Consider the following 25,769-nt stretch of genomic DNA (forward strand, 5'->3'; position numbering starts at 1 on the left):
GCTGTTTTACACTTAAACATCTTGAACGTTTTGACTAACCAATTGCTGGTGTAACCGAGCGTCTTTAAAGTTTGACGAGTTTAAAAAGTAAGAAATAAACTGTACATAGACAAATTATCGGGGCGGGAGGTTCGTGTACAAGTTTCATTTATTTGCAAATTCGGGCTTGTTAGTGACAATTTAACCGTTTTCGGTACACGGGGGAGCTGTGTTAGCTTAGTAAGCGAAATCTGATGGAATCAGGTAGCGAGTCCGAATAACCAGACTTAATAAGTCGCTGACTTATTAGAATGCTCTTTACTGAGGCCGCTGCCTATCTAGGCAGTAGACAGCAAGGCAGCTCACTAGATTTTTGAACAGACCCATTGAAATTCACATTACATGTTACACAGCAATGGCTGCTTGTTTTCTGTTAATGCTAGATTAAAAGATTGATTTGTTTTTTGCTATTGCTTATACTGTGCCTATAGAAAATCATCATACCCTATTGAAACTATTGCCTTTTGTCACACAAACCATGGAAATTAAAATAAATTAAGTCTAACTTTTTCCAGATGTTGTAACACATTATAACCCTCACTATCAGTAAAAATTATAAAAAATTAATATATATATATATATATATATATATATATATATATATATATATATATATATATATATAAATTATTATAATTTAATTACTAAAATAGCTGCTTTAGATAAGTTACCAGAGCTGGCCTTCGTGGCATGATGGCAACAACGAATCTGTTCCTTAGTGCCATGCTGAGTCTGGTTGGTGCTTTGTCAAAGACACTTGGAAATTTATTATGCCATGTGGCAAAAGAAGAATTTAGTTCTGCAAAAAAGAATGGACAAATATTCCCCAATCTAGATGTGCAAATGGTAGGGACATATCCTATCAGACTGATGGCTGTTTTTCTTTTTCAACCCTAGCATATTATTATTATTATTATTGATGTATTTTATTTTATATTTTGTATTTAATTTCAGTTTTTCTCGTTAATGTTGTTGTAAGGCAAAATGAGTAAATAAAGGCGGAGAAAGATATTTTTGCAATTTAATTTCAGGCTGTAAAATACAAAGTGAATATTTCAAAAGACTATGAAGATATTTTATAAGCACTTTCATTTTTTTTTTACTCATGGTAAGCTAATAAAATGATCAACATGATCAAAGAATCTCCATCAAAATACCACTATTAACAATAAGTTCGGTCAGCTATAATATAAACATATAGTAATGACAATTATTGCAAATTGACTATGATTTTCACAGGCAAAAAATTGTAATCACATGATTGTGTTAAACTTAAAACCTTGACAATCAGTAAACATTGGAGAAGCTGGTTTCACCTATAAAAGATTGCATTGTTTAAATAAGCAAAACACACATCTGGTTGCATTAATCAATACACAGGTTTAAGTGTTTCAGTCAGTAATCGTAGAACTACAAAGTGCTCCTATATGGTAAGTGGAGCTGACAAAATGGACAGTGAGTGTAGAAACAAAGTGGTTTTGATGTTATGGCTGATCAGTGTATGTTGAAACAGGAATGTTACAATGAAGTACTCTGTCAAGTTCAACACATGAACTTTTAGGTTAAAAATTAAAATACTATGTGCTGCTGAAAACACTAAGTAAAAGTTTGCTATTTATTTCTCTTTTTGGTTAATGTACTGGGATTTTATTATCTGCATGTGAAGATCTAATGGAGTCTGCATTTCCACTTGAGCATATAGAATAGGTGTAATTTATTTTATGCCGTTTTATTGATTAAAACATCACACAAGCACATCCTGCCTGTGCCCAGACAAGAAATATTTAAAAAATAAATTCACTGTTGAACAATAGTAAAATGTAAGCATTTGTCAAAGGAGAAATTAGATGAGTAAATTTTTTAATTATATTTTGTTTTGTGCTTTTAAATGATTCTACAGCATGTATTTTTTTACACTGTTGCTGCTTATATTGCTATTTGTGTGTGTTTTTGTAATATATCAGTCCCAACATGTCCACTATACACATACACAATCTGTTTATTCAAACTAGCATTGTTAATCTGCGTTCTTGGTAAATCAGGTCTTTTATGTTACGTTGTGGGGTATAATTTACATACGTCATCACATTCCAAGATTATTTACATGCAACAAAAAATGCTGATATAAATCTGAGTGCTGAGTGCTTATATCTGAACAGAACATGCACGGTTTTGTTTTGCATCTCTACTTGAGATGGTTAACATGAAAAATACATTTTGCTTTTACATCTATCAGCCATAACATTCAAACCACCAGCCTAATATTGTGCAGGTCCACCTTAGGCCCCAAAAACAGCCCTGACCCATCGAGGCATGGACTTCACAAGACTTCTAAAGGTGTACTGTGGTACCTTGCACCAGGATGTTAGCTGCAGATCCTTTAAGTTCTGAAAGTTGAAGATCCTGGAAGTTGAAGGATGGGGATCAGATGTTTTTGTTCTGCACATCCCACAGATGCTTGATCGATTTGTCATCTGTGGAATTTGGAGGCTAAGTCAACACACTTCTTTAAACCTAGTCCTTAACCTTTTTACGTGTGTGGCAGTCAGCGCATAATCCTACCGAAAGAGGGAATTCCATTCCATTAATGCAGCATTAACACTACTGCCACAATGGGTGCATTTGGTCTGCAACTATGTTTAGTTATAAGACCTAAGGTTTTCCAGTAGAACATTGCCCAGAGCATCACACCACCTCCACCAGCTTGCCTTATTCCCATAGTGAGTCATTATTAATCTCTTTCCTAGGTCACACACATGATGACAAAGAAAACGTCATTCATCAGACTAAGCCACCTTCTCCCATTTCTTATGCTAGCATGCCCAATATAAGTTGCTCTCGGCAGTGGACAGGGGTTAGCATGAGCATTTTGACCAATCTGGCACTATTTAGCATCATACGTAGCATGCTGCAATCCACTGTATTCTGATTCCTTTCCATTGTAGCAATTTGTGGTGCGGTAGCACTTCTGTAGGTCTGATCCAGATGGGCTAGCCTTCACTGCCCAAGCACATTAATGGGCCTTAGGCTCCTATTATCATGTCACTGGTTTACTGGTTATCCCTCCTTGGTTTACTTTGGTTTTTTACTAACCACTGCATATTGGGAACACAAATTAAGACCTGCAATTTTAGAGATGCTAATTCATCTAGCCATCAAAATTTCACATTTGTCAAAGTCGCAAAGATCTTTACACTTGCCCACTGTTCCTGATTCCAACATTGATCATTTGCTGCCTAAATAATTCCATTCATTGACAAGTGCCTTTGTATTGAGAAAATAAATACTATTTACTTCAGTGGTTTCAATGTTATGACTGAACGCTGTAAGGTGACCTTATTTATGCATCCCTTCAGTTTCCTTAAACTCAAAGAACTCACAGATGAGCTAAAAGCCCAAAGGCCATACAGTGTTACGTTGTTTATTAGCCTAAATCAAGCCCCTTTGTTTAAAATACATCACCCTGTTTCCTACTGAGCTTGCAGATGGGCAGATTGTTAATTCAGTTTGTCTGGAAATGTAGGATGATTTGTAAGTAGTATATGAAGTGGACACACAGTGTGCTTATATTTAGTAGTTCCGATCATTAGAGAACTTGAACAGGTGGTCTAGCCAGTCTCCGACAGCACAGCCATCACTGTGTCTGCCTGTGAGGCCAGCTTGGTACTGGTGTGATTAGAAAGCTTGGACAGACTGTCCTTCAGGTTCAGAGCGTCCATCTGCTGTTTCAGCGACCCTGGCAGAGAGACACAAATGGCATTTTTAGGCACATTATTGAAGACAGGCTTAATGAGATCCAGGATTTAAATAAAATCTTAGGATTATGGACATGTGCATACTAGAGAATACAAAAGAGCAATTGGAAATTGGTAAAAATCTGCTCATGCCTTTTCATACTACAGTGCAGTAAAAGGTATTCATCCCTTACTGATTCTTTCTTATTTTGCATTTCATTTTTGAACCCCCCCCCCCCTTTATTCTTATTTTGCATTTCATTTTTGACCCCCCCCCCTTTTCTGTACTAGCACCCAAATGGTGGAACAAACTTTCCTTGCACTCGTCACTTATCACTTTATATTTAATATTTAATCTATATTTAATCTGTACCATATACTGCATACTTGGAACTGCACCTTTCTGCACTTTTAATTCCACTCCATTTGTTTATTTTGTTTATTTACACTCAATCCATCCTCATCATTAATAACTGCTCTGTAGTTATGCAATATACTGTATGTAAAACTCGAATTTATACAGTTGAATTTTTGTAAAAAAAAAAAAAAAAAACAACCTTTATTCTTAACCTTTAACAGTTTCAGCAGATTTGTATCCTTGGACTGTTGTCTACTTATACTAGAGTGAGGAAATGTTTACTGTGGAAGCTCTTCTGTAAGTCACCGTAAATGTACGTAAATGCATCACCTCCTTCAACAAAAGATCTTGGCCACTTCTTTACACCAACCAGCAGTGGATTCTCACAGAGCACCGTATGCATACATAGGATCACACTATGCCTTATGTGTTTTCCCAACTTTTTGTGGTGATGCCTTAAACTGATACTAGATCACAGTTGCAGTGGCAATAAGGAAAAACATTATCTGGTTTCAATTCTGCTGAGCCTCAAACTTAAGATCCTAAACTCAGATTTTTCCACATTTAGCACACTTAATTGTGTTAAAAGTGCTTGGATAGGAGTCTAGAGTGTCGCTCTGATCCTACTGTTGTAGGATCTCATTTTCACCAGGTAATAAGAGGAACACTTTTCTGACTGTTGTTCACAGAGGTCAATAAAAAGCAAGTATATAAGAGTGTACATATTGGCTGTTTTGTCTAATTATGCTATCCAGTCATATAGAGCTGCAAACATTATCACATATACAGTATGAAAACATTATTGGCTTAATGCCTGCAGTAATTACTTACAAACCAAAAAAAGTGCAGAGCTGTAAGAAGTAAACAGGCAGCATTTTTGTGTGCCTTTCTAAGCAGTAAATAACCATTTGTAGTTCTTTTTTGCTCAATTTAATCTTACAATGCTAAATACGTTAACTAGCCCAGACATCCCAGCCTAGTATCTCAGTATCTGAGTATCAACATGCATAATCTGCTTTCTTCACCTGATATTGTAAAGGAGGAAATGTGAGTTACTGACTGGAGTTCGCCAAACTGCAGATGAGTCCAAGTGTGCTAAATTTGACCTCCACTGCTCCCACAGGGTCCTCCAGCATCTTCTGCAGAGTGGACAGCAGATCAGCATTCTGGAATGGCTCCTCTACCACCTCTGGGTAAATACGTACATGTGGAGAACATATCAAATATGAGAAGAAGGTAAGAACCAAACACCACTTTTAGATCAACAACCGGCAGTTGGGCCAAATTAAAGACTTACTTTGTTCATGTTCATTAAACATTTTCCAATTTGTCACTGCAAAGTGATCGATTAGTTACTGTCTAGGAAAATGTAGGAAAAACATTCAAAATTGTAAGTCTTTACTAATCACCCATACACTACAAATGTGGGGGGCAGATAGGTGGATGAAAAATGCTGAAAGTTAAAATAAACAAACAAATGCTTTCCTAACTTCATAGCTTGTGGGAAACAGTCAGTGGTCCTGTACTAAGTTGTAATAATACTTCAGTGTAATGATACTTTATTTTAACAAACCAAGTACTTCATTTGGTTGCAATAATTTTGTTAAAACAGTTGATAACTTTGATTCTGAACACCCCAGGCGGCTGGGCAACATCTAGCAGACACAATTGGCAGTGTCTCCAGCAGAAACAAATTGGCCACTGTGTCTGTTGGGTGGGGAAATGACCGGACCAAGTGGGTGGGGTCTTTAAACACTGTGCAAGGACCCTGGTTATGGGTCCGCTAGGACTATGCACTCGTCAGAGGGCATGTGAGCAGCAATATACCCTCCTTGAATGCAGTCAGGGATCAACAGCAGCAGAAAACAAACTGACTACACTAAATCAGGAGAAAAAGGGAGAAAATGCATAAATAAATAGAGAAATAAAACAGCAGGTAACACAACCTTACCAATATCTATTGCGGATGCAATTGCCAGAGCAACCAAAGCCTCATTTTGCATAATGACATGTTCACTAGTCGCCATACAGATGAGATGTTGTACCCCTTTTGCTCTAATAACAGCCAGGATTACTTCCTGTCAGGAAGAGAAGAGCATGTGTCATTGGTACAGCAGAAGTTATTTGGGGTTGAAAGTGTATTATGTCGTTTAGAACCTTATGCATGAGAGATTTGATGCTCATGTGTAAGGCCCTACCTAATTAACAGCCCTGAAAATCATGCCACGAAGTGTGAAATGAGCCTCTTCCTGTGTAATATGCAATTTGCTGTGAAATTCAAAATGTAAGGTTTGTGTTGAGCAATGTAACATTTTTCATTCGTGTAGCTTTCAAGTGCCCCACTTTTACTGGTTAATTTGCACTATGAGGCGGCCCCAGCAATCCTAAAGAAAATTGGTTAGTCTAAAGCAGCTAAAAACACACCTGGGGTAACAGAGCTTGGAAAACGAACCGATTCTGTGGCCGCTGGGGGGGGCATGATGTCAAAATATCAAAATATGGATAATGTCAAAATATGGATGAGTATTTTTGTCTTTGAGACAAATCATGAAGCCTTGCAGCATTGCTGAATGTTTTAGGTTTACATTCAACCGTTAATGCCTAGTTCACACTACACGATTTTTGCCCTGATTTTCGCTCGGCGGCTGGTCGGCGCTAGATTTGCCGGCTCGTGAGCAACTCGCCGTTCGCTCAGCGATCAAAACTCGGCTCTCAATTGCTATGTGTGAACTACTCAACAACTCGATCCAAACAGCTCGCCGAGTGATTGCCGAGCGCTCGGCGACCGAAGCGAGATTTCTAGCATGTCAGATATCTGAATCTGAGTTGCCCGACTGGCAATGAGTGCGGTGTCGATCAGCCAATGAGAACGCAAGATACGGGGTAAGGGGAAACGTGGGGTAGGAGTTGTAAAAAGGTGGGACAGGGGCATAATATAGTTTATATCAGAATACATCAGCACACACAGTATTTTTGACCTTACCATTGCAAAAATATTTATTAACCTCCAACTCACTATAGAACAATCCAAGCTGTTCGTGTAGCCAAATCCACTCAGATTCATTTATTTTTTTCTTTGATTTTACGCTGCACATCAGCGCACAAACTTTGATCGCTCGCTACTTGGTGATGTGCTTGTTTGGACGTGGTATCATTAAACCTTTCGTCACTTTCTGCGTGTGTTTTCGTGACAAAACGTAGTTTGGCCAGAGAAGCTCATCTGCGATTCCAGTTGGTGATAGATGGTGTAGTGTGAAATCCCCTATCGCCGATCAGTCATGTAGTGTGAAATACACACCGACTTGAAAGACTCCCGATTACAAGAGACCCAGTTGTGTAGTGTAAACTGTACAGCGACCTGACGACTTGGAAAGTCGTGTAGTGTAAACTTGGTATAAGGTGAACTGTGCTGTGTATTGTAGCTTCCATTTATTCTATCTTTCAATTTATGAGGGTTATTTATTGACTGGCGTGAAATGTGGCACTTTTCTTTAAAAATCTGTGAAATCTGTGATTTTTGAATGTCCATTACATTAAGCACATTTTCCTGGGAGTTTAGTAGGACCCTACTTATGTGTGATGCTCCTATTTGGGGGTCTTAAACTACTATCAGTGTGATTTTTGCCTAGAAACCTAGTAATGAATATAGCATCTTTACTAAGACTTCGAATAGTATCCAGTAACATGTGAACACCATTTATTAAAAACCTACAAACAAACCAACTAATAAATGATCTGATGAGTTACTCACCAGGGAGCGACTATGTCTGATAAGTGCTGCTAAAAGCCGATTTGCTTCTCCTTTGACACCAGAATGATCTTTTGCTTCGCACCACTCCACAACTCGTGCCAGTAACTCCTCATCTTTCCCCAACACTGTTGCTGCCTCCACTAACACACACACGCGTCAGAGAAAGTACACACATGAGTGATTAGTATATTTAAGAAGGATTTACTCCTCCTACTGTACTACAGTTTGAATGTAACTAGTAATTTTCATGACATGAATTGTGTGTGTAGAATTAATTCTATTGTTTGGAAGTGCATGCTTTAGTAGCTCCTGCATGCATGTGAAGACACAATTATAGCTTCACATAACAATCTTAACCCAAGTCCTGTTTTTAAGAATAGTAAATGATAATGCTCTCACAGATAAAGGTACTGCAGTGGTATTTTAGCTCATTCTCTATGTTCGGCATTGGTAATGCACAATTTACTCTTTACTTGAAGAATTGAATTCTTTTATTCTAACCCTCACTTATAATGGATGCATTGTGATGTTTAATTCTGCCAATAAATGTTCAAAATACATTTCTACACTATGAGTCAAAAAAGTATGATGGTGTATTAGGGTCACTTTAAAGAAAAATACTTTTTTAGGTTTCAATTTTGAGAATAAAGTCGTATAAATTTCGATTTCGAGATTAAAGTCAAAATATTATGAGATTAAAGTCAAAATATTATGGCCGTAGCAACCTCCTTGTGTTAAAATGAGGGATCATGATTTGTTATACTTTCATATCGGTCTCACAAATAAAGAAATCCCCAATCTCCTGCACATCAGCACCAGTTTGTTATTAGTATAAGGACAATGAAATAACTTTGCAATAAACTGGGTTTATTTAGAAGAATGTGCACCAACGGTGTGCTCGGCGTCCGCGTCGTCAGCAGTACTTCAACCGAGCCTTATGGACTCGTATGATAGATTAAAGTCGTATGGCATCGCTATAAATGATTGCATTGACATGTTTAGTCATTATGTCATGTGGATGGAAGTGTACAATATACAAACAGCCACCCAAAAATAATCGCGGGTTATTGGGTGACCACAGTAACACTCATTATAAGCTGCCCTCGGTGCTTGCGTGCCGATCCAGGTACTGAGACCCGTGCTTCTCTGAACTGACAAGCCTATGACGGCTGCACACTCTCTGGCCATAATATTTCCACTTTATTCTTATAATCATTTTGACTTTAATCTCGAAATAATTTCAACTTTATTCTCATAATCATTTCAACTTTATTCTCATAATATTTCGACATTAATCTCGAAAAATTTTTGACTTTATTCTCATAATCATTTCGACTTTATTCTCATAATCATTTGACATTATTCTCATAATCATTTCAACTTTATTCTCATAATATTTCATCATTAATCTCGAAAAAAAATCGACTTTATTCTCATAATCATTTCGACTTTATTCTCATAATCATTTCGACTTTATTCTCATAATATTTCGACATTAATCTCGAAAAAATTTTGACTTTATTCTCATAATCATTTAGACTTTATTCTCATAATATTTCGACTTTATTCTCATAATATTTCGACTTTATTCTCATAATATTTCGACTTTAATCTCAAAATCGAAACTTATACGACTTTACTAAATCAAAGCTTACAAATATTTTTACAATGGCCCTAATACGCCGTCGTAAAAAAGACCCATAACCATAATTCTTTTACATAAACATTGTTTGTAACTTGTGATTGCAAAAACAGATAATCAGTGGTCATAAATTGACATTTTATTCTTCTTAGTTAAAGTCATGTATTGTTTATATAAAAATATTGTTTGAAAAAATTATTACCCATTATCACAAATTATTAATGCTACATGCTTAAGATGTGTTGCTCAATAAAACAATCACTTTGATGCTTTGATCAAAATTAGACCCAGAAGAATACATTAAATACAAAACATAAGCACAAATTCTTTGATTTCAATTTAGTGTCATTCATTTATACTGTATATACACAGCTCAGGCATAACATTATGACCACTAACAGGTGAAGTGAATAACACTGATTATCTCTTCATCACGGCACCTGTTAGTGGGTGGGATATATTAGGCAGCAAGTGAACATTTTATCCTCAAAGTTGATGTATTAGAAGCAGGAAAAATGATTTGAGCGAGTTTGACAAGGGTCAAATTGTGATGGCTAGACGACTGGGTCAGAGCATCTCCAAAACTGCAACTCTTGTGGGGTGTTCCCGGTCTGCAGTGGTCAGTATCTATCAAAAGTGGTCCAAGGATGAAACAGTGGTAAACCAGCGACAGGGTCATGGGCGGCCAAGGCTCATTGATGCACATGGGGAGCGATCCAACAGACGAGCTACTGAAGCTCAAATTGCTGAAGAAGTTAATACTGGTTCTGATAGAAAGGTGTCAGAACAACACAGTGCATCACAGTTGCAGGGCTGTTTTGGCAGCAAAAGGGGTACCAACACAATATTAGGAAGGTGGTCATAAAGTTATGCCTGATCATGTACAGGGTGGTTAGGTAGGTATCACTCACACACACCAGGGGCAATTTGGAGCAATTAATCCAGATTTTGCATGTTTTGGGTTGTAGTAGGGCTGTCATTCTCTAGTTTTAAATTAATAAGTATAGAGTTGGTTTATTGTAGGCTAGAATTACAAGTAGTGTACCAATATCTGAAAATATTTGGTATAATGGTGTTTATCACCACCTTCTTTGTTATTTTATGTAATGATAATGCAAACATTCCAAAATATCTATTTCTATTTATCATTTTTACTTATACAGTGTATCACAAAAGTGAGTACACCCCTCACATTTCTGCAGATATTTAAGTATATCTTTTCATGGGACAACACTGACAAAATGACACTTTGACACAATGAAAAGTAGTCTGTGTGCAGCTTATATAACAGTGTAAATTTATTCTTCCCTCAAAATAACTCAATATACAGCCATTAATGTCTAAACCACCGGCAACAAAAGTGAGTACACCCCTTAGTGAAAGTTCCTGAAGTGTCAATATTTTGTGTGGCCACCATTATTTCCCAGAACTGCCTTAACTCTCCTGGGCATGGAGTTTACCAGAGCTTCACAGGTTGCCACTGGAATGCTTTTCCACTCCTCCATGACGACATCACGGAGCTGGCGGATATTCGAGACTTTGCGCTCCTCCACCTTCCGCTTGAGGATGCCCCAAAGATGTTCTATTGGGTTTAGGTCTGGAGACATGCTTGGCCAGTCCATCACCTTTACCCTCAGCCTCTTCAATAAAGCAGTGGTCGTCTTAGAGGTGTGTTTGGGGTCATTATCATGCTGGAACACTGCCCTGCAATGCTGACAGCACTCCTGCGCCTATCTTTCAAAGACAGCAGTTGGATGTGACGCTGAGCACGTGCACTCAGCTTCTTTGGACGACCAACGCGAGGTCTGTTCTGAGTGGACCCTGCTCTTTTAAAACGCTGGATGATCTTGGCCACTGTGCTGCAGCTCAGTTTCAGGGTGTTGGCAATCTTCTTGTAGCCTTGGCCATCTTCATGTAGCGCAACAATTCGTCTTTTAAGATCCTCAGAGAGTTCTTTGCCATGAGGTGCCATGTTGGAACTTTCAGTGACCAGTATGAGAGAGTGTGAGAGCTGTACTACTAAATTGAACACACCTGCTCCCTATGCACACCTGAGACCTAGTAACACTAACGAGTCACATGACATTTTGGAGGGAAAATGACAAGCAGTGCTCAGTTTGGACATTTAGGGGTGTAGTCTCTTAGGGGTGTACTCACTTTTGTTGCAGGTGGTTTAGACATTAATGGCTGTATATTGAGTTATTTTGAGGGAAGAATAAATTTACACTGTTATATAAGCTGCACACAGACTACTTTTCATTGTGTCAAAGTGTCATTTTGTCAGTGTTGTCCCATGAAAAGATATACTTAAATATCTGCAGAAATGTGAGGGGTGTACTCACTTTTGTGATACACTGTAGACTTTTTTGGGTTCAGTCAGTTACCTCGCAGTATGTCATAATGTACTGTGTATATATAATATATACAGCAATATTAAATCATTTTACCTTAGTCTCTCCTTACATTTCAGGGGCTGCATGTTTTGTATTCACTTTATGTTCTGACCTTGTCCGTCCACCATCATGCGCAGAGTTCCCAGCAGCTTAAACTGGACAGGGGGCATGTCGGTGCGCAGAAGACTCCTGATCCTCTCGATCACGCCGTTCTCCAGCATGCACACTTTATTAGACGCTACAACAGGAGGGAAAATGATAACGTCTCCACAACTCTAACAAGTACTTAGATTCAGAAGGATTACATTGATTGGTTAGAGGTGTCCTGATATCCGTAAATAGAACCTTTTTCTTTTAAATGTAATTTGGATCTGTGTTATGAAAGTTCTTGTCCAAAGTGCCTACAGATTTGTTACATAAATGCATGTAAACACAACCACCAAGCTGCTGTTAGTTTGAATGATACCCAGTTGCTTGCTGTCCAGGATTACTGTGTGGTTACAGCATGTAGTTAAAGTGTTGTTTACAATTTTGTCATTTAATGTATTTCGTGATGTAGTTTGTGGACATAATACTTTTATTATCCAATAGTGAAAGACTAAAGAATCGTCAAGGGCGATTTTAGTGCACTACATAAGACACTGTAGGGCATTATAGTTAATATGGGATGTAAATAGTAAGCATTTAAAATTCTAAGTACTAAATGATTCAGTAATGTCAGAACATGAACTTCATGGTACCTGGTATAGCAAGGTTTCTGAGAGCGCTCAGGCCTGCGTGCTGTACAGATACATCTCCCTCATCCACATGATGCTCTAGTAGATCCAGGATATAAGGTACCACTCCAAGTTCCATCATCTTTACACAATTACTATCTGCAAAAGCAAAACACTATAGATACAACAGCTGTAACACTAGTAGTCTTGAAATGTGTTGTTGTGAAAAGAAATAGGATATTTTCATACCATTCCTAGCAAAGTTGGCGATGGCCAGTGCTCCAGACAACTGGAGCTGAGTGTTGGAGGATTTCAGCCAAGATAAAACATTTTGATACACAGTTCCTGTTCCTTCTCCAAAACACTTCTGCATAGATTCATCTAAAACACAATCAGTCAGCATTCTGTTTTGAGGATCAGGATCAGGCTAATCACCAATTATTATTATCACAACAGCAGATCTGGCCACAGCAGCATGGGCCCTGAAGATCTTGGTTTGGTCCTGAATTTTCCCACACACTTACCACCCAATAGGAGTGTCACTATAAGGTTGGAAGCGATTTTTATACTGCACAGATCATGAGGATCAGAGTCACCCTGCAATTCCTGAATCATCTCAGCAAGAGCTTCAGGTACCCCACCCTCTACAAACTGGAGCTTTAGTGCATCTGAGGCATAAAAACACACATAGGTACACCTTTATTAGTAAACGTTTTGGACGCACCTCATATAAGAATTCTTCATCATCTACAGTAACGGCTTTTTTTCTGATTAGGGTTGTGGTGAGATAAGTAAAACATTTAAAGCAGTGTCTGAATACACCTTGAGAGGGTGCCAGTGTAATTCAGGGTGTTATATACTCTCACTTACAACTAAGGGCAAATTAAAGTAGCCAAACCAAAATATGGCATGTTTTAGGAGGTGGGAAGGGAGGTGAGAAACTCCTCACAGACAGTGACAGGATACAAGTTTTAAACCCAAATCCAAGAGCCTGAAGCTGTGCTGCATTCTTTATCAGTTGTGATATCCTATCCTATCCAGAATTCTCCATTTTTGTTTTAAATTAATTGTACTAAAATATGAATTACCCTATCCATCAGTTAAAAGGGACCACCAGAGGATCACCACAAGCCAGATACTATTAAGCATTGCCAAATAGCACAGCAGTGGCATGGTGTGTGTGGCACTAGTATTAGTGTATGATGAAATGCAGTGCATTTTTGTAAGCAATTCATGGTCAGTTGCAGGAGTTGCACAGTAGTGAAGCAGGTAATGTTATCGGTTACCTCTGATTACCTGTTCAAACAAGACAGTAAGTGGATTGGCTGCTCCACATTTAAGCTTGTGTGTTAAATAAGCAGGACTTTGCAGTGGAACCCTCACTTGGTTGTGTTTCCAAGGCAGTATGACACAATATATGGGTGATTCTTCAATTGGGGGAACTTTTACGTCCCTAGGTTATAAATTAGTGTTAAAAATACTTTATTACAAAACAAATATTTTAGGTATTAAAAAGATCATTCATTGCATCACTAAAAAAATTGCATACCAAAATAATTATGATTTCCATTTTTTATGATGATTTACACATCAATATTTTGCTACTTTGGCCTTGTCCCCAACCCAGACTTTAAAACTTCTCTGTTCTAATAAAATGCTAAAAAGTGATCAATTCATTATAAAAATCACAATATGAGTTTTATAATAACTTAAAAAGAAACAATATGTAATTTTATTTTCATATTTGTACAACCTATGCATATTTTTGAGCAATATATTACTGTCCCCAGCATTATCGTCATTACCGCAACAGTGTATGGTTTCTGTAGGGAATCATTTGGTAACACTTGTTTATGTTGTAACCATGGAAACAAAGACTCGCAAGGAAGCACATGCCAGCCATGAGAGAAGATTAACATTTTAATGTCTGGAAATGTGAGTAATTTAATCATGTATTCCTCCTGATCATAGGGTATATTTATTCAGCGTCATTACCATTTACATCAATATGGCAGAAATTTACACATTATTTACATGTATTTAAAGTGCATCTTGTACTAGCTGTTGACTAGCTTTAGCAAATCCATGACCTATCTAGTTTTTTTCTTAAAAAAAGTAAAAATTGTCATTACCGCAACACGTCATTACCAACACATAATGACATTTTGCTATGCCACTTCGCAAATAAATATGAATTATTAAAATTCTATATAAGCTCAATTGTAGCCATCATGAAGTCTTTGCTCTAAAGCATGTAAGCATTATTTTGACATAATTAAAACTAAATTATTACTAATTTTATTTTTCAAAAGTTAAGATGGTAAAAAGAGCCCGCAATTGAAGAATCACCCATATATAAGTAGACTAGTACATTTGACTGTACTTATTGCAAATACACCTGCACTACAGCAACTTTCAATTAAAAAATTTTTTGGGGTAAGGTGAAGGGCAATCTTCTTACATCAGGTACATCTATTTTATTAATTGAGAAAGAGACCATTGTATTTAATAACTGTTTGTATAGTGAAATCTTGGGGGTTGCTCACATTGTTCACACTGTAACATAGGTAATACCAGCCATTTAAGAAGTAAGTGGTAGTTATGTTCAGAAACAGTTAAGTAGCAAATGTGCCTGTACCACTTTCTCCCAGTGATCCCAGCACCTCCAGGATAAGATGACGACGTTCTGCATCCGGGGCACGCTTTAACTGGGCAGTTAAAACATCAGACACACCAACCTCTGATAAGGCCTCTCTTGCTGAGTCTAAACAGAAACAGAAAATCTCCAGCTGCAGAATGAATTTAATCACATATCATTTATATCATACATTTATATATTTAATCATACATTTATATAATTTCTAGAGGAAAACCATAGTTTATAGCAGTCTGACTACTGGTGATGAGCTATAAACCCCATTTCTGTAAAAGCTGGGACATTTTGTAAAATGCAAGAAATAAGACAAGACTATGTGGAAAAAATATAAAAAGGAATCTGTGATGTGTTAATACCGTTGAATCTTTATTTACCTGACAAAAGTACAGATAAGTGGCTTTTAATATTTGTCTGACCAATTATATTGATTTTGTAAATATAAATACATTTTTAAATTTGATGCCTGCAACACACCTGGAAGTTGGGACAGATGCAAAATAAGAATGAAAAGTTTACAGAATATTTAAGTCACATCATTTTGAAATAATCCATAATACGCAGGTAAATTGGAAACATGCAAATGTATCATTATTGGATATAAAAGATCTAATCCACCAATGGCTTAGTCTTTGCAAGCAAAGATTGGTCATGGCTCATTTTGTGCCAGACTTCATGAGAGAATTGTCAATCAATTAAAAAGAACATTTCTCAGTGCAAGATTGCAAATAATTTAGGTCTTTCACCGTCTACCGCACATAAAATTTTGAAAAGATTTAGAAACATTAATCTGAGGAATATACTGTATCTGTGAGCTTGGAACTAAGCAGCACCAACACAACCTGCAAAGATGCTGGTCAACAAGTTAATGAAGTCCATAGATATTTCAGCAAGAAAATGCCTGATCTCATTTTGTATGCACTATCTCGATACCACAGCGTGGCTTTGTAGACACAGAGTGTGTTTGATTGACTGCCCTGCCTGCAGTCCAGTCCTATCTTCTACTGTTGATAAGCTAAATTCTTTTAGCAAGAATGGGAAAAAATTAACTTGAAAAACAAACAATTAGAGTCTTCAGTTCCCAAATCATTTAAGATGGGAATCAATAGAATTAACAAATGACAGAATTGTGTTTTAATTGCATTTTACAAAATGTCCCAACTTTTCTGGAAGTGGGGGGTTTGTACATTTACATTTTCGAAATTTTTCTTATCCAGAGCGACTTACAGAAGTGCTTCCATACTAAACATTACCTTACTCTAGGTTAAGAACACAAATCTGCTGAAACCCTGTTAAAACCCAAATTTTTTTTAAATAAGAGCGTTAGTACATGTCAGCTTAAGTGCTTAGTAAAGAGGTGATGGAGGTTTTTAATCGTCTTTTGAAGACAGCAAGAGACTCAGATGTTCGGACAGACAGAGGAAGTTTGTTCCACCGCTTGGGTGCAAGTACGGAGAAAAGCCTTGATGCTCGTCTTCCGCGAGTCCTGGGTGGAAAATTAAGTTGAGTGAGACTAGTGGCTCGGAGGTTTCATGGTACAGAGCAGGGTTTGATTAGACCTTGAAGGTAGTTTGGTAGCTTGGTAGTTTGTAGTTTGTTGACCCGAAAGACTGAGTAAAAAATAAGTATCTTAAACACATCTGCTTACCCATATCAGCGAGGTTGCACAAGGCCAAAAGACAGACATTGACCAGTGGATCATTCTCAGGATACTGGTGCATAATAGCAACCAGCCTGGGTATAACACCACTCCTCACCAGCTCAGTCTGCTGCTCAGCTAGAGGATAGAAAGAAAAGCAGACGTTTGAAAAATGAAAATAAATTAGAAACACAATATTTTTTAAAAAAAGTAATAGAAGATGTGTGTGGGAGCAGAGAGGAGAGAAGGGCACAAGGTGGAAAGAAAATGCGTCAGTAATCAAGTAAAGAATAAAACATTGAGAGATTGAATAATACAAATCCTTTCCAGAAAAGTCAAAATGCAATAAAAATAAAGAATGTGTGATTTGTTAATTCTTATAAAACCTTATTTAAATGGTTTCTTTTGTATATTGTATATTGGTTTCTTTGTTTTTTGTATATGTAAATAAATTTAGTTGGAACAATGACAGGATTACCCCTGTGTTCCATCACCTTTCCTTTGAATGACACTTTTAGTGGTTTGGAAACTAAAAATACTAATTTTGCAGTTTTGCAAGTGTTACTTTTGCCCATACAAGACTTTAGATTCTCAAAAGTCCATGGTCTGTTTTTCCTCATCACGATACGCCATACACTTTCAATAGCAGACATATCTGGACTGCAGGCAGACCAGTCAAGCACCAACCCTTTCTGTCTACAAAGCCACAGCATATGTCTATCTAAAATCTCATATATGCCTCTGCGTTAACTGTATTTTGAAACATATGCAAGTCACCCATCCATGGGCACCCCATACCATAACAGATGTTGGCTTTTGCACCTTTTGCTGAATGTCTGAATGGTCTTTTTTGTTTTTGGCATGGAACACCTGATGTCCATTTTTCAGAAAAAAAGCTGAAACCCAGACTCATCTGACCACAACACATGTTTCCACTGCCCACTGTAAATTTCTTTAAATAACACAGTTTCAGGTTGACTGTGCAGTGACTGACCATCTTAAATGTCAAAGGTTTTCAGGAGTACCCTTGATCCCATTTGGTTATGTTTATCACAATAGATGATAACGTCTATTTGAAGGTCATGCGCTTTTCAGTGGTTTTCGACATTGCCTTACTTGGATTGAGATCTGTCCAGATTCCCTAAACCTTTTTACAACATGTACAGTAGATTCTTTTTGATCTAATTGACAATTCTCTCACAGAGTTTAGTATGTCATGTGAGTAAGCCATTTGTCTTTGGTGGATCCTCCTCTCTACACAATGATGCCCTCATATGTTACCAATTTACCTGGATATTGTGGAAACTGTGTAACTTTTATAATGGTGTAACATTCTATAAATATTCTATAAATGTTTTTTACTCTGTTTTATAAACTTTTTTTGCCCAGTCCCAACTTAGTTAATTAAAAGATAAAAAATTATGTATGTCCCAGCTTTTCAGAAAAGGGGTTTGTATTTGCATTTTAAACTACGTTTGCTGACTTTGCTGTTTCTCTGTAAATGCTGTGACTGCTTCTCTTTGTTCAATTTTAAACAAAAGCTTTTTTATCAGTTGTACTCACTGTTGTCAAAGCAGATGCGTCCAATGGCACGGCCAGTATGCAGCAGCAGTTCTTGGTCTGTACTGTTCAGTAGAGGCACCAGAGCAGATACCAGGCCTGCCTTGATACACCTCTCTCTCACAGCAGCTATCAACCATCGAATATCAATGAACCTTCAGTTATCAGCAAGGTCTCAATACATTAGGAATACATTCAGTGATTTTAAAGTGAACAGTGTGAACAAAATTTAAGTAAAGCTGGCCATTAAACAACAGGGTGAGTAAAACAGACATTATCAATAAAAAAAAAACTTCTAAACACAAATGTAAAAATACATTTATAGTTTTATGTTTAAGCCACAACCTATAAATAGTGTACTAAATGTTTCCAAAACCTTATCAATGATAAATATTGTCCAACTGTACGGTTTTGTTGCATTTACCTAACCGGTTTGGTTCATGAGAAAACCGAACATTAATTTTTGCACACTTTGTGTGCATTAATAAAATGTCAGCTCTGGTGTGCCTGCATGTTTTACCGCTGCATCACCTGAGCGCCCACAAAACTTCTTTATGACTGTCCTGTGACATTGTATGTCTTTGTACAGTTGCTTGTGCAATTGGTAGCATAAAGTATTTTTTTTTTCCATACAAAGCCAGTCGTGTCGTTGTAGGTGCTTGGCAGGTCGATAGCTGCAATTCGAACTGAGATTCGAACTCGGATATCAGCAGTGTTGTGCTAGTGCGTTAGACTGCTGTGCCACCTGAGCACCCTACAAGTCTTACTTTAAAAGTAAGCCATGTTAACACATTAATTTAGCTGTTATTTTTAAAACGTATTTTTAAAAACTGTATTTGTCTTTGTTTACAAACATAAACAATTGTTGCATTACCTTCTCTGGCTATCTCGGCCACCAGCAGTGTAACCTGAGATGTAAGGGAGCCCTTCTGCTGCAGAGTCTGAGCCAATGTGGGCAGTATTCCACTGGAGGCAATCTGCTCTGCAGCGCCTTTTTCTGAAGAAAGAGAAAATATGTGTGTGCTATAATACATGCATATGTTGTTGTTGTTGTTATGTGTGTGTATGTGTGTGTATAAGACATAACAAGACTGAGGGTTGAAGATGTATGAGATGTTAGATGTAATTTAATGTGTAATAAGAGAATGCAGAAATCTTGAAAACTTGGCTTAAAGGTGTTCAGCATGTTATTATATCAATAGGAACTCTGATGTTTGCAGATGATATTGTGATCTGTGGTGAGAACAGGTGGAAGATAACTTGGAGAGGTGGAGATATGCACTTGAAAGAAGAGGAATGAAAGTCAGCCGTAGCAAGACAGAATACATGTGTGTGAATGGGAGAGAGACAGGTGGAATAGTGAGGCTACAAGGAGCAGAAGTCACAAAGGTGAAGGACTTCAAGTACTTAGGGTCGACTGTCCAGGAAAATGGGGAGTGTGGTAAAGAGGTCAAGAAGAGAGTCCAGGCAGGATGGAGTGGATGGAGAAAAGTTTCAGGAGTGATTTGTGACAAAAGGGTGACAGCAAAGGTCAAAGGAAAAGTTTACAAGACAGTGGTGAGACCAGCTATGTTGTATGGTTTGGAGACAGTGGCATTGACAAAAAGACAGGAGAAAGAACTGGAAGTGGCAGAACTGAAGATGTTGAGGTTCTCCTTGGGAGTGACAAGGATGGATAAGGTTAGGAATGAGATAATCAGAGGTACAGCACAGATTAAACAACTAGGAGATAAAGTTAGAGAGGCCAGACTGAGATGGTTTGGACATGTCCAGAGGAGGGACAGCGGGTATATTGGTAGAAGGATGTTAGAAATGCAGCTGCCAGGAAAAAGACAAAGAGGAAGGCCAAGGAGGAGATATATGGATGCAGTTAGGACATAGAAGTAGTTGGGGTGAGGACAGAGGACGCAGTGGACAGAGTGAGATGGAGGAGGATGACTCGCTGTGGCGACCCCTGAAAAGGGAAAAGCCGAAAGAAGAAGAAGAAGAAGGAACTCTCTCTGTCTTTCCTCAGATTTTATCTTACTCCCTTTTTTTACATTTTCTAGCCCATTTTGCTGAAATGACTGCAAGAGATTTGGCCTTGCTTTGCTAAGAAGGTAAACCCCCTTAAACTTCAGCAGAGGGGAATCTCTCATTAGTGTGGGCGGCCTGAAAGAGAAACTTCATCCCACCCAGGAGGCAGGTCAGGCTGTCAGAACAAGCCTCGCTGCCATAGCAACATTTACATTGTGTTCTTTTGGGGGAGTCTTTTTCCATTTTTAGATGTGTTAGCAAAGTTAAATTGCTAAGAATTTGACAAGCAGGAATTTGCACTAGATGAAAGTGCACAAATAGGGGCAGGAAACATCAGATAAGATTAACACCCTTAATGCATACTGACATCTGTCATATTTCTTATGGGATATATTTGCTTTTATTTATTTCTGATTCTCATCATTTTGTCTCCTCTTACTGACAGATTTGTATGTGGATTATCTGTCTTTTCTCTCATTTTGATTCTCGCTTATATATTTCCTTCTTTAACGATCATATTGGTGGATCATTACATTATATCACCTGTTAAGATGGACAGATGGATGAAATGGGATTGATGGATGGATGGATTGATGGATGAAATAGGATGGATGGAATAGGATGGATGAAATAGGATGTAATAGGATAGAATGAAATAATATGGATGGATGGATGGATGGATAAATGGATCTTTTATTGTTAGGTGGCTGGATGGCAAGGACTGAGATAATTAGATACCATTTAAACTTCAATCCAGATGAAAGTCTGAGCCTCATAAGCTCATTTCTAAACAAATACAATTTTGACACAATTTCATGTGCTGACAAAAGAACAGAAAACATTTAGTTAAATTGATAGGTTAATTAACATACATATAAATGTATGTTAAAAAGTAGATTGATTAAGGAGTGTTTGGACAAATGGCTGGACAAAAGCATGAATAAATGTATGGATCTTAATATGGTAACTTACTTTTCTCCAGAAGAAGGTTTAGCATAGTGTCCAGATGAGGCTTTAGCTCCTCCTCTACAAGTTCTGTGCTGACAGTAATGGCATTTAGGGCCTCAGCCAGAGAGTCTGAAACATGCATATAGAAAATTAGACATTTTTTACATTCGGACAATGACTTGTACAACATCATACTATCCAAGTCGGCTTCATCTACAGTGCTGTAAAAAATATATTTGCTTTTCTGTTTTTGCATATTTGTCACATTTACAGTTGCAATTGGAAACATTCAACTCTCTTAACTTAAGAGAGTTAGGGTGAGGTGTAGAGAAATGAGGCATTATCAGGGCATTGGAGAAAGATGATCCATCTGCAACCATTGCAAAGCTATACCGGTGTGTTAACATAAAAGGAATATTTACTGATATATACAAGCATTTTTTTTAACTTTGTAGATTTTTAATGGAAAATATCTAGTTCTTTTGACAAATGTCCATGTGCACTTTTTCAACCCTCAGCCTCAGTACTTGGTGGAACTGCCTTTTGGCTTTATAACATCTAATAAGTGATTTCTAATACTGTTGATGCCTCTTCTGTGGAATTTTTGCCCTTTCTTCTTGTGCAAAAGCTTCCAGCTCATTGAAGTTTGAGGCGTTCATGGTGCAGCTGCTTTCATTTCACCACAGAAGGCAGAACAATCCTCCTCAAAATGCCTTGGTGTTTCTATTAATTCATGATGCCACTCACACAGTCAGGTTTGCCAGTTCCTGCAGCAGAAAAACATGCCCATCATCACTGACCCACCTCCATGCTTGACTGTGGAGACAAACTCTTCATTGATACGTCTGTAATAGCTTTGCACACCTAGATTTGGGCAGTTTATTCCATTCTTCATTGGATTAAATGAATCCATAGATATTCAATGGGGCCACTCAAGTATACTTCAAAACTTGCCCCAAAGTCACTTAATTGTTGTTTTGGTTGTTGAAAGGTAAACTGTCGCCTTAGTTTGAATTTGCATGTGCTCTGGAGGAGGTTTTCTTTGTAGATGTTCCTGTATTTGTCTGCATTCATCAATCTCTCTATTCTTACCAATTTCCTTCCCCTGAATGAATCCATATTTCACTGTAAGGATTGTATCCACATGATCTGCAGTTTTTTGCTGGACATTGACGTTCTCATTCTACATAAAGAGTTATTGTTTTGTCTTATCTGACTTCATGTTGAGTCCTTAACATGTCGTTAGCATGTCAGCAAACTTTAGTCATCATTTGCTTTTTACAATGACTTCCATTCTGCCACTCTACCATAAAAGTTGATTTATAAAGTACTTCAAAAATGATTGTCTGTCCAACAGGTTCTCCTATCTGAGTGACCATTCTAACTTCCCTGACCAATGCCCTTCTTGCATGGATGCCAAATTTTAGCATCTCTAGGAAGGTTTGAGGTTCTGCCAATCTACTTTTATTTAAAAATTACTGAGGCGACTGTCATCCTGTAAGCACACAAAGTCGTAGATATTATTTTATATTCTTGCCTGGTTTGTGCCACAGTTTGATTATGAAGATCCACAGACACTTTCTTGGACTTTATGGTTTTGTTTTTAGTCATGGCAATGCAGAGTAAGTTGCCTCTACAGTCCCAAGCTTACCCTGTATTTGCAACGGGTGGACTCCAGTTGAGTTCTAGATACATGTCAAAGATAATTTAAAGCATCTAAATACAGTTTGGACTGCTGCGACAAAGTGTCAAAATACTTTCATACTGTTTAAACGTTACTCATTAGTACAAGTCAAAATCTGAGCCTCATAGGCTTATTTCTAACCTAAACAATATTGACACCTTTTCCTGTGCTAACAAAAGAACAGGAAAGAGTCAATTTAATTATGGTCCTGGGGACCTGATTTTGATTCTCACTCTCAGTCACTGTCTGTGGAGATTTTGACATGTTTTCTAACCAAGTAATCTTGATTCCCACCTGGTTACGAGGTTTTCTTGGAAGCAGGAAAAAAGGATTTGAGCGAGTTTGACCAGGGCCAAATTGTGATGGCTAGACGACTGGGTCAGAGCATCTCCAAAACTGCAGCTCTTGTGGGGTGTTCCTGGTCTGCAATGGTCAGTATCTATTAAAAGTGGCCCAAGGAAGGAACAGTGGTAAACCAGTGACAGGGTCATGGGCGGCCAAGGCTCATTGATGCATGTAGGGAGTGAAGGCTGGCCCGTGTGGTCCGATCCAACAGACGAGCTACTGTAGCTCATATTGCTGAAGAAGTTAATGCTGGTTCTGATAGGAAGGTGTCAGAATACACTGTGCATCACAGTTGCAGGGCGGTTTTGGCAGCAAAAGGGGAACCTACACAATATTAGGAAGGTGGTCATTATGTTATGCCTAATCGGTGTATGTTGCTAACAGTGTTGGACTCAATGCAACCCTGATCAAAATTTAAATAGTAAAAACTGAATTAATAAATAAAGTAAATTAATGCATTTCTAATCCTTTGTTTTGTTTAGAATATAAGACAGCCAGAGCTAGTAAAGATTAAGGGAGAGGGAGAGTAATCACTTAATAATCTCTGGTAAGAAGAGTGAAAATAGAAATACAAAACATAGCGGTATTAGGATCTAGTCTCTTAGTACAATAACCCATCACTTTCATAAGAATCTCACCACAAATCCTAAATCGAAGCCTCTTCTGTATACAAATATCTAACTATAACTATAAGTTAGAGAGTAACATTGAATGACAGAGAACCCTGAAGCTTTAATTAGCTCAGGCAGCCCAGTTCCCAGCATGAGCCAGATTAAACAGTCCCAGACAGGGGATTAAGTCCCAGTTCACCCTAGGGTGTGGTGCTCAGAGATGAGACCCTATGACATCCACTTGTGGAACTCGTGACATTTTAGAGCAGACCTATAAATGTGATCAGAATAGCACAAACAGTCTACATTTTACCTGCAGCAATTCACGCACAACACAAGACGTCCTGGGATGTCTGATCATATTAAGATGGAATGATGTGATATGGAAAAGAATGAAGGGGTGCAGAGGAGATGCGTAGGTACTTACCCAAATCTGCCATGGCGGATAGTAGACAGGGTGCTTCACAGTGTCTCCCTGTATCTCTTCGCAGCTGTGTAATGATTTGTGTGTGTGTGTGTGTGTGTGTGTGTGTGTGTGTGTGTGTGTGTGTGTGTGACGACAGAGGCAGTCCTTGTTCAGGCAAGACAACAGGCTTCACACTTCAGCCTCCAGATTGTCTTGAGTCAGCACTCATCTGTCTCCTGCATTGATCGTTTTCATTAATGCATGGTTGAACATCACTTCATTATCTTCCTATCTTTACTCCCTCAATCTGCTTCCCTTTCCATTTCCATTCACTGTGTCTATGCCACACACTCACTCTCTCACTCTTTTGCAATCCCCCCACCATCCCTCATCCTCTCATTGGCAGGAAGGCTCTGCCAGCCTCTAGTGCTATTCGTGATTTGCTCTAAATCCTAAAGCTGTGCAAAGCTCATCAGTTAACAATTAGCCTGCAGAAGACTCTGGAGACGTCAAACTGTAAGCCTGAGCCAATTTGGCATTCCATTTTATTAGGTTTCCGCTCCAATCTAAATTAGCAGCAAATATAGAAAATTATATAAGGCCTGCTGTCTGTACTGGCATCTCAAACTCAGCAGTAAAGACTAACTAAATACAATTATATGTGTTCATTTATTCATCAGACTTTAAAAACCTCTTCATCCTTTGAGCCACTGTTGGGCCCTTGAGCAAGGCCCTTAACCCTCTGTGCTCCAGGGGCGCCGTACAATGGCTGACCCTGCACTCTGACCCCAGCTTCCAAACAAGCTGGGATACGCGAAGAAAGAATTTCGTTGTACTGTACATCTGTATATGTATAAATGACAAATAAAGGCATTCTTTTCTATTATCCTTTAAAGGTGAAAGACAGGAAAACACTCTGGACAGGTTGGCTAAAATTAAGCCTGAATTACCCCTTTTCCACCGATGCGGAACAGGCTCCGTTCCGGTTCGCAAACTTGACTTTGAACAGTTCAGCATGTTTCCACCAAAAAAAGAGGTTTCAAACAGCAAACTTGCATTTGCAGCTGACACTGCAGAACACTAGGTTTTTCAGCGCGAACCGTGACGTCATCTGTAGGTGTGTTAAGTTGTAGAGGTTTGGGTGCTTTCACATGATATGCTGCAAAACCGCTTTTGCGCTGCTGTGTCATTGTTTCGTATGAAGCTCAACGCTGCACTTCCATCAATAACGTTTTTCAGTTTGCCGCTGATAGTTTCAAGGTGCCTCAAATAAG

General features: G+C 38.1%; 1 protein-coding gene across 1 annotated transcript; it reads right to left on the reverse strand.

Moving 5' to 3' along the window:
• Positions 1-3,263: 3,263 nt before the first annotated feature.
• On the reverse strand, positions 3,264-24,529 carry si:dkey-191g9.5 (rap1 GTPase-GDP dissociation stimulator 1-B). Its single transcript, XM_062995267.1, has 14 exons — positions 24,517-24,529; positions 21,474-21,578; positions 19,360-19,482; positions 18,489-18,614; positions 16,935-17,063; positions 15,272-15,397; positions 13,158-13,301; positions 12,883-13,014; positions 12,658-12,792; positions 12,030-12,155; positions 7,883-8,022; positions 6,083-6,209; positions 5,192-5,320; positions 3,264-3,775 (listed from the first exon to the last, which is right to left on the reverse strand). Exons 1-14 carry the CDS (start codon positions 24,527-24,529, stop codon positions 3,648-3,650), a joined length of 1,683 nt encoding a protein of 560 aa, XP_062851337.1. The 3' UTR covers positions 3,264-3,647.
• Positions 24,530-25,769: the final 1,240 nt, after the last annotated feature.

This window comes from Trichomycterus rosablanca, chromosome 5 (genome assembly GCF_030014385.1).
Source record: "Trichomycterus rosablanca isolate fTriRos1 chromosome 5, fTriRos1.hap1, whole genome shotgun sequence".
In the NCBI taxonomy this organism is placed as follows: Eukaryota; Metazoa; Chordata; class Actinopteri; order Siluriformes; family Trichomycteridae; genus Trichomycterus; species Trichomycterus rosablanca.

What these genes read in the sequence shown, in the direction of transcription:
- si:dkey-191g9.5 (XM_062995267.1), bottom strand. An exon ending in TCAGACATAGTCGCTCCCTG is followed by an intron (nt 6,210 to 7,882) that starts GTGAGTAACTCA and finishes TCTTCCTGACAG; the next exon opens with GAAGTAATCCTGGCTGTTAT. An exon ending in CTGCAGTTTGGCGAACTCCA is followed by an intron (nt 3,776 to 5,191) that starts GTCAGTAACTCA and finishes TCTCTCTGCCAG; the next exon opens with GGTCGCTGAAACAGCAGATG.